The 9,681-nt window shown below is 41.5% G+C and overlaps 1 protein-coding gene across 1 annotated transcript; it reads right to left on the bottom strand.

Moving 5' to 3' along the window:
* Positions 1 to 995: 995 nt before the first annotated feature.
* tmed1b (transmembrane p24 trafficking protein 1b) lies at positions 996 to 5,509 on the bottom strand. The gene is made up of 5 exons (XM_068592426.1): positions 5,234 to 5,509; positions 3,548 to 3,645; positions 3,263 to 3,452; positions 1,995 to 2,162; positions 996 to 1,903 (listed from the first exon to the last, which is right to left on the bottom strand). The coding sequence occupies exons 1-5, from the start codon at positions 5,483 to 5,485 to the stop codon at positions 1,853 to 1,855; spliced, it is 759 nt and encodes a 252-aa protein (XP_068448527.1). The 5' UTR covers positions 5,486 to 5,509; the 3' UTR covers positions 996 to 1,852.
* Positions 5,510 to 9,681: the final 4,172 nt, after the last annotated feature.

Below are 9,681 nucleotides of genomic sequence, written 5' to 3'. Positions count from 1 at the left end.
TCCCAACCACCGGTGAAGGAAACTCAGATGGCGAGCACTTTGACGTGGACTCAGTCCTCGCGAGCTGGAAGAGCCGTGGCTTCAGAGGTTCAGGTGTACCGAAGCGTTTGTTGTCTAGAGCTGTTCCCGTGTCCTCGTTCTGAAACGGCTGCTTCTTTGTTTTTTTATTGGACATTAAGGAAGGGAAGGATGCAGGATTATGACAATGGATATGGCTGGATCATGCGTTAGGCGTGTAACTGATGTGGTGTATTATTAAGCTTACGCTACATTTCTAGTATTTAATGTAATCCATAATAAGTACTATTGAAGTACTTTGTCTCATAATTCCTCTCTGCCAAATCTGAAGGTGGATGAGTCAACAAGGAAATGGTGGAAACCATGTGTCAAATTAAAACGTCAAGAAATCGTATAATCAGGTGTTTTTTCTTTAGCCTCGTTGTTGTACGTTATATTATTGTAATTAACATGCCTACAATGTTTTTTATATTGCTTCATACTGTAAAAATCTGTTAATTATTGCTATGAACTACACATTTAACTCATGAGTTCCTGCAGCCACGTGTCACTTTACACTTCAATATAAAAGCAGAAATGCCTCAGTGTAGTCACTTCCTCAAATTCATTTTTTTTCTTTCAGATATTACTATTCATCAAGTCAGATATTTAACTTCTATACTTGAACTTAATGTCAGATGATGTCAAAGCTGTTTTTGGACGTGTTTTTATAGATAAGGTCAGACGTTAGGGGGAGCTCCTCCAGCAGAATAAAGTCTAAACACGTTTAGTCTCAGACTCCTGATGCTTCCTCTAAGGGTCTAAGGAAAATATAATGTTTAATGTACAAAACAATCTTGTATAAAATATACAAAACACACCAAATAAAGATGCTGTTAGATCATGAAACAGTGTTAACAGCACTAAGGTTTCTCATGATTTACATGCACAATATGCGAGTCATATCAGAGCACACTTTAAAAGATGAATCTGTGGCACCATTTTTTATTCGTCGAAGACATCAGACCAAGCATTTCCTGTGTAAAAAATGCATTTATTAATATCAATGATTCGCATGTAAACCTGATTTTTACTTATTCTACTGAATATATAATGAAAGCCTGTTCTTATTATGTATTAAAAACACTCAATGGCGGTCTGAGCCGAGTCAAAAAGTCACATTCTGTTGAAACAAACATCTGGAAAAAAGAAAAAGAAAAATTTGATCATCGAAAAGACCGAACAGAAGCCACACACACGCACACACACACGCATGCACACACACACACACACACCTCAAAAGACCTAATCATCAACACGGCTGTAACCATGGAAACGCCCAGTCAGAGGGAAACCTCACTAACATGATGGAGAGATCTTTAACTTTTAGGAAGAACAATTACGCTATAATGACACTATTGCACATTGTTATCACTTGTAAACCGACCTTTAACCTTTAGTGAGGATAATTTCCCCTTTCACAAAATATTCTAAAACCCTCTCACCAGTTTCACAAACACGCTAAAAATATGTACCGTTCTGTCGTTGCAGGCAGTGCCTTTTTAAAATGCATCTCATCAATGGTCTGAGATAATATTTGACATTAAAAGGCACTAAATGAAATGGCCATCTTTAACCCTCATCTGGTTACCCTTCATGATCTAATAATATTTAATTATTGCTCACAAGCTGAACTGAAACAAGATTTGAGACGTAAGATCCATTAAAACTGATGTCGAAGGCTGGCGTTCGTGTCGACTAAATTCAAAAATAATAGCACAGAGTCTGAATGGGTAACCAGCTGAACATCTTGTACTTGATTGTTCTCCTCTATTTCCACGGCAAAATAGTCACACTATGTGCAGACCCTCCGCTTATCATCGAACAGCTTACGGACCGTGTAGACCTGGAAACGGAGAAATACACACAAAGACGGCATGAGGCTGGAGCGCGACAGATTCAAAGTGCCGTATGTGTCCAGCCGGTGCTCCGTTTACCTGCGTAAAGGCCACGCACAGCATCACCAGCACACTGGCGCAGGACCAGAAGGAAACCCTCCACAGGTTGTCTTCCAGAAGGTTTCGGTCCCGGGCCTCGAACGCCCGCAACGCCGTCTGCATGTGCCGGCTGCGCTCCAGGCGTTTGTGCAGAGAGTCCATGGACTCCTGAGGAAAACGGGAGGAAAGTTTTAGGGATGTAAAAAAAAAGCGCTGGCTGTAATAAAGAGAGAAGTGGAAGCGAGAGACAGAAACTCAAAAAGGTTCACCGCATTTTAAATCACTCTGGACACAGCATCTGTCGACGTTAGCGGACATGTTTATTTTCTGGGCCGATTTGGATTGTGTGCTAAATCATCATGTTGGGTCACAGTGAGTTTGGAACGGCTCGTCCGACTCCCTGCCGAGCTGGTGTTAGCAAACAGGAGTCTTCTAGTACACACACACACATCAGTTCAAGGTCACGGCTGACGTTATTCTAAATTTTCCATATAGTCAGCAGATCTCGCGAGGAGATCAAAACCACAACTGCGTCTTTCAATACTTTCCCACTTCCCCAGTCTGCCTGTGGCCTCAACATCCATTTGTTCCCACTGAAGTGATAGTTTCACAAAGAAGAGAGGCTAAATAAGTTACTTTAGTTGATTGATTAAATAAGGCATTTGTTGGGGACTATTTTCAGGGGTGAACTATATGCTCTCTGAACTGGAGTATTTACAGCAACAGGATGTAGGATTGACTCAGATACGACAGTACGTGTGTTCGTCATCATGTAGGAACATGTCCCTCAGAGGAACGATGTGGCTCACTGATGTGCCTTTAATAGGTTTTGAACAACAGTGAAGCTCTATGGCACAGAGGAATAAGATATATCAGGCTTTTTGCCAAACAGACAATATGTGCTAGTTGGATTAGTTGGTCGTTGGTTTTGTTTTTCCATGGGATTTTCTGACAATAGGAAACATTTAGAATAATGTGAGCTTCATTCTTTCAACAGCTAAGCTATATTCAACAGTATTTGGCCCAGAGGCCTAAACTACAGGTGGAAGGTGACATATATAAACCTGAAAAAAGCTGTATTCATACTACTTCTGCATAATGAAAACATGTTTGCAATCTAAACTGGGTTGCACCTACACAACAAGCCTGTTACCTGGATGTTGTGCAGACATCAGTTGAGTATAGCTGCCGACAACAGGGCTGTATTTAGAGGTTAGCTGCATAGTGAACTAATCTCCGTTAAGCAGAAACTCAAACAAGCATCTCACCCGAATGTCATCCAGCTTGTACTCCAGAAGGCTTCCATCAGGCTCCACCAGCCCCGGCCACTCCTCATCTCCACCCACATCTCCTCCTTGACCCTCAATGATGATCTCAAAGAACACCATCTTCTCTGAGAAGCGACTGAAGCTGTTGTCAAAGCAGATTTGATAGTCTCCCTCCACCGTGGCCTCCACCCTGAAATAACAAGGAGATTGTGTCAGATATAAAGTGACAGATCCAACACATATGTAATATGACCAAAATTCAGGCTAATGTAAGGTAGCACTAACACGTGGACTCCGTCAGAGCGTCGAGACTCGATGATGAGATGGACGCCTTCTGGAGAGATGATGGTGAAGTCTACATCCATACCAGCACCCGCTATCACCTAAATGTGCATACACAAATACACAACGCACGCTAGATAAGGATTTTTGGAAGTTTAAAAAAAAATGTCTTGATTCATTTTTGCCAGTTTGTCTTCATGAGATAGTGACAGTAGAGGTATAGACATACAGTACTGTATGTGAAGAGTGACAGGAGTATGACAGCTTGGGTGGTACCAGGTACAGCGCAGTAACAGTGTCTGTGTCCTCTGAACCTCTCGGCCACCAGGACGCCCCCCAAAAACAAACATTTCCAAGTGAGATTACGACGAGTGCCTTTTAGGAGAGGGCGTATTGCCGTCTCTTAGCTTAGGACTCACCCATTAAACAAACACACTGGTTAACAATATAACTTTACATTAGATGACGTGTTCCTGTCTTGCTATGTGTTTTTTTTTAATGATTTAAGTAGGCAAAAGTAGGCCTGAAACAGTCAACCAATAGAAAAATACCAGAAATACACAAATTCCAGCATCTCTAATGTGAATATGTGCTAATTCCTTTATCTCTGTGAAAGTAAACTGATAATATTTGGGGTTTTGGAGTACAAGCAATCTGAAGTCATTGCCCTCAACTCTACAATGAACATTTTTCAATATTTTCAAACATTTTACATGATAAATGGAGAAAATACTCAGATTAATGTATCATGGAAAATAATTTATAGTTAAAACAGTACAGTGGAAATTTCACCATGCAGATAAAGAGCCTTTGGCTCTTAAATCAAATTGGCATCCTGAAAATCAATACTATGAACTAACTTGGCTGTTGACCTTCAAGACTCGGCTGTTGACCTTTGAGAAACTAAAACTACTGCCCGATTCAACTTTAGACAACAGATATGGGGACTTGTTCTTCCTATCAGCTCTGGTGTCCAAGTAACTGTGAACATATGCAATTCATTTTGACTTTATATGCACAGAAATAGACAGCTCAAAACAGAGATAACAAAACTGAACAAGGTAAACCTACACACACACACACACACACACACACACACACACACACACACACACACACACACACACACACACACACACACCAGGATGTGAAACTTTCAGACACACTTGTACAGCCTGTCATGTACACAGTGACCCTGAGCGATGTGTGTATTATCTCATTTCCTGGACAGCATTTTGTTAACACGGATCTTCTTCAGTGAAGAAGCACGTGCCTCCCTTTTCTTGCAACCTTGCACAAAAAGATGCGATAAATAGTTTGATTTGGCGTTGCAGATTCATTTCCTCCCTAGTTTCTGAAGAACCCGATTCATGTTGTTAGATTGGTGACGTTACCTCCCACGATATGAAGATAATGGGGAAACATGAACTGCTAAGAGCCAACAGCTCCAGTTTGAAGCTGCAGCCCATCGTATATAATGCAAACAGCCGTTTAGCTAGCTCAAGGAGTCACGTCAGCTGTAGCCATCACCATCCTGGGTCGCTCGTGCACGCCTGTGGCAGCTGGCTCGTACACGTGGACGTGCTGAGGGGTTAGGTCTGCTGGCCACACACACACACACACACACACACACACACACACACACACACACACACACACACACACACACACACACACACACACAGTTACCTGATATTCGACCTCCATCGTACCATTCCTCATCGCTGTTTGGAAGAAACACTCGGATCTTCCGGCTGGCACCAGAAACGTGAACTCGCTGTCGAGGCTCTGTCCGAAACAGCTCGCGGCCCCGAAACACGAGCCGAGCACCAGCGCGAGGACCAGCAGCCGTCCTGCGCACCCCTCTTTCCTCCGGAGAAGGTCCATGGTGAAGATATTCCCAAACACAGGGCTATCTAAGCTCAGCCATCTCCTTCTCATCCCTCTTCCGCAGCACAACTTTTCGACGCTGTGATTGGCTGGAGGCCCCAGAACGAGGGCGATGCTGCGGACCAATCAGAGGAGGAAGAGTAGCAAAGCGCTTCCAATCACTGCGGGGCTGAGGTCTGTTGCTCCTGCATGACCTGCTTCTGTTGTACCTCTCTGAAGTCAACAACACCGGGGCATCACTTTAGAAAACATGATGACTCTGCAGTGGTCGGTTGTATTAGGGATGGAAGGGAGGAGACGTACAGGGTAGTAATGGATGACTTTGTGAAGTGGGCTTGTAGAAATCACCTGCTTCTTGACGTGCCAAAGACCAGAGAGATGATAGTCGACTTCAGGAGGAAGATGACGGCTCCACAACCGCTGAGTGTTCTGGAATAGGATGTGGACATGGTGGAGGATTACTAGTTCCTGGGTGTCTCCATCGACAGCAGTCTTTCTTGAGGAACCTTTGATCCTTCAATGTGTGCAGCAATATGTTGGAGATGTTCTTCCAGTTGATTGTGGCCAGTGCTTTGCACTACCACAGACTCAGTAAACTAGTTAAGAAGGCCGGCTCCATCATTGGCTGCAAACAGGACTGTCCAGAGCAGGTGGTGGAGAAGAGGACACTGAAGACATTATTGTCCATATTGGACAACCCGGACCACCCTCTCCACCACCTACTGTCACAAGGATACAGGAAAACATTCCTGCCTTAAGACTTTACAATAAATTATCTCTGGTCAGATTGTCCTTCAATTAAATCTTCAATAACCATAGTACCACTTATATATCACTGTATATACTTCTATTTTACTGTATATACTTTATATACACTTCATATACCCTTTATAAACAGTGTACATACTTTGCATTTTTGCATTTTCTTTATTACTTAATTTTCTTAAATGTAATATGTTTTGCTCTACTATTTAATTATATTGTGTATATTGAGAATTTCCATACTTCATATTTGTATGTTTAATTCTGTTGCTGCTACAAACATATTTCCCCCTGGGGATGAATAAAGTCTATCTATCTATCTATCTATCTATCTATCTATCTATCTATCTATCTATCTATCTATCTATCTATCTATCTATCTATCTGTCTGTCTGTCTGTCTGTCTGTCTGTCTGTCTGTCTGTCTGTCTGTCTGTCTATCTAATGACTGTCCTTGCCATTTGCTCTTTCTAAGGTCAAGATTAACTAACCCTGATAATGACATAACGTGAATTCATCTTATTTTATTCAACTTTATTGCAAGACAAAAGCAGTTGTGTGATGTCTTTGAAACAGTGAACGCAAAAAGAGAGAGTTCCAGAACGGGTCTGCAGGGTCGGACATATTGTTACCATCCGTAACTATTAGTATGAACATCATCTCATCGGCATTATTGCTGCAATGTTTCAAATATTATATTTATTAGAATCTCAGTTAAGGGTTGAGATTGAGTAGAGGAACACGGTGACCAGGTTTTCCTTTCCCTTCCATACTTGTTAAGCTCGATAGCATCTTGATTTACTTCCTAGAAACACACGGGTGGATGCAAACACTCGTAAGAGTTCATTTAACACCTTTAATTGTTGTCTCCTGTGTCGGACACATGCCCCATTACAGATCCATTAGATCATTTCCACATATCACAGCAGGGCAGACACAGCTGCAAGTAATAAACTTAATGATGGGTTGGTTTGTCAGCTGGCAAGCATTGACAATAGCACTAAATATTGCAGATGCTTGATAATTAGCACATTTAAAACCAATCCGAAGCCATTACTCATTTTCATAGCTGCTGCTGTGAAAAAGGTCTGGTGAGGATTTTGATCATTGACTTGTGTTTATGTAATCAGTAGACTTGTGCATTACCTTACTTTTTATTAATTGGAGTGTGACTAATAATGCAGCTACGACAGTTGTATAGTTAGCCCAAAAACTAAATCAAAAAGACTCTCATTACTTAGGTTCCCATTTTGGACAATTATGTTTTTCTCTAGCTGAGGCTGAAACCTTTCCTTTGTTCAGTCATTTGCAATAACCTAAAAGACATTCAGGCCTTTTTCTCAAAAGACAGTTTCATTGTAGGAAGTAAGCCAGACAGTGAAGCCGCTGAATGGAATTCAGCCATAATTATTTATTTCATTCACCACTATGAATTTACTGTGATGTGTCATTAGTATTTTGTATTATTATCATTGTCCGGTCACACAGTCATTTTGTCATCTATTGACTGTGACGCAAGCACTTACTATTTGATTCTTGGAATATTTGAGTCCCGTATAAAACACCATCAGAGGGAAAACACAGTGCACCAAGTAGCAAACAAAGTGCTTAGGCAGCACATTTGTAAATGGACTTGCAGACAGGTGTGACATTAGTTATAGCTTCATATAATGTGATCCAACGCCACAGTGATGTGCCTGCTGGTTCACTTTTAAGGCTTTCTGGGACCCTTAAATGTAATTTATTATTATAGATGTACATTACCCCTGTGCTGCTCCTGACGATCCTCCTTCTGATGATGTTCAAGCAGCCTCCTCGTTGTAGCTTCAGACCAGGCACGGTGAGAGCAATATGGGAAACGCTGTTTGGCAGATAGGAAAGAGATCACTACGCAACATGTACTAGAAAAGTGAGGAGATGGAAAAATAAAATGGAGCCTAAAAGTAATTCGAAAGGTTTTTTGTTTTTTTTTAAATTTCCCATAAATCTCCATTTCATGTATTATTTAATTTATAATTTATGTAATCAGTTACACAAAGTTACTTCTCGGGCTCCACACATGTCCAGGTTCATCTTCTTCTCCTAATAAGTGCATTTAACAAGCAGCAGCCACAGCGGCTTCCGTCTGTCCGCCCAGAGTCTTTATCTCCACTGAACACAGTGTGCGTGTGTGCGTGTGTGCGTGAGTGTGTCGTGTGTGTGTGTGTGTGTGTGTGTGTGTGTGTATGTTTGCGTGTTTATGTGTTATACTGTGTGGGTAGAAAGTGAGTCAAAGAGTATGTTGCGTAGTTTCAACATGTGGAGTCTGTCATGTCAAACTGCCCCCTCCCACAACAAAGAAAAAAAAGAACAGATTGAGTTTCTCACTCAAAGCCTGAATCATCTCTTTTTGTAACTGAAATACGTTTTTTACTGTTTGTTACACGGCAGAGAAACAGTAGAAAACAAGCAATATTAACCACATACAGCGTTAAAGAGAGGGATATGAAAGTATTTATCAGAATACTTGCTTTTATCGTAAAGAACGGAATAAGAGGAAGAACAAAAGAAAAAGAAACATTTTCAATAACCAACATGGATTCTAGGTATTTCTCCACTTCTGCCCATATCCACATACATGCAACAGAAGGAATTACATTGATGTGATGTCACATATGGTCAAAGCAGGCAAAGGTATGCTCAAAAAAAGAAAACAAGTATCGATAAATCACCCTTGATAGACGACATGAGGGGAAAAAGGAAGAGGCAAGTGAAGCAACTCTTGAACAAAACAATGACCGTAAACATGAAAAAGAAAGTGTTGCCACACAAGGTCTTGCACATGAGGGCTGTAGTTTGCTTCACAGTCCTTAAACCTTTGCAACACATTAGTCCTCTTCAATCACTGCAGGTTGCTCAGCAGGAATGAGAGAGACCCACAACTTACCCCAAAGCATAACACATGTCTTATGAATATATATATAACGCTATGTGAGAACACTGACAGTGTGCGAAGAGGATTTGGATATGCTGTGCTGCCTTAACGTACAGATGAACAGGACAGTGTGTGGGGACATAGTGCAACGCAATGGTATAGCAGTCAAAAGTATACTGGTGTGAATTTAACAACTTGACCCCACTCAACTCTCTACTACTCAAACTCTACTATTTCAAAGACATCCCACTGCTGACGAACAGAAAATGGTGACAGACAAACTGAGACAAACAAACCAAAAGTGTTCAAGAGAACAAGACACGCTGAAAAAAACGAAAAGTGAGAAAAGGAAGTGTCAGCTTAGGAACGATAACTATATTGGCGGGGAGTGTCCCGCGCACACTCACTCACACTCACTCACACTCTCTCTCTCTCTCTCTCTCTCTCTCTCTCTCTCTCTCTCTCTCTCTCTCTCTCTCTCTCTGTCATCTTCATTTCCTCCTTACATTAGCTTGCCTCAAAAGCATTATTAAGGATAGTTGACAGCAGACGAGTAAACACTAGAGGTGACG

Source organism: Clinocottus analis, unplaced genomic scaffold (assembly GCF_023055335.1).
Source record: "Clinocottus analis isolate CAN_PGR_092001 unplaced genomic scaffold, fCliAna1.0.p SCAF_27, whole genome shotgun sequence".
Classification (NCBI taxonomy): Eukaryota; Metazoa; Chordata; class Actinopteri; order Perciformes; family Cottidae; genus Clinocottus; species Clinocottus analis.
This window is presented reverse-complemented; position numbering and strand designations above follow the sequence as displayed.

Excerpts from the sequence above, each read along its gene's own strand:
- tmed1b (XM_068592426.1), bottom strand. The coding sequence starts at position 5,485 with ATGAGAAGGAGATGGCTGAGCTTAGATAGCCCTGTGTTTGGGAATATC. Across the intron at positions 3,646-5,233 it reads CGATGGAGGTCGAATATCAG|GTGATAGCGGGTGCTGGTAT; the intron begins GTAACTGTGTGT and ends ATGCACATTTAG. Across the intron at positions 2,163-3,262 it reads ACAAGCTGGATGACATTCGG|GAGTCCATGGACTCTCTGCA; the intron begins GTGAGATGCTTG and ends CGTTTTCCTCAG.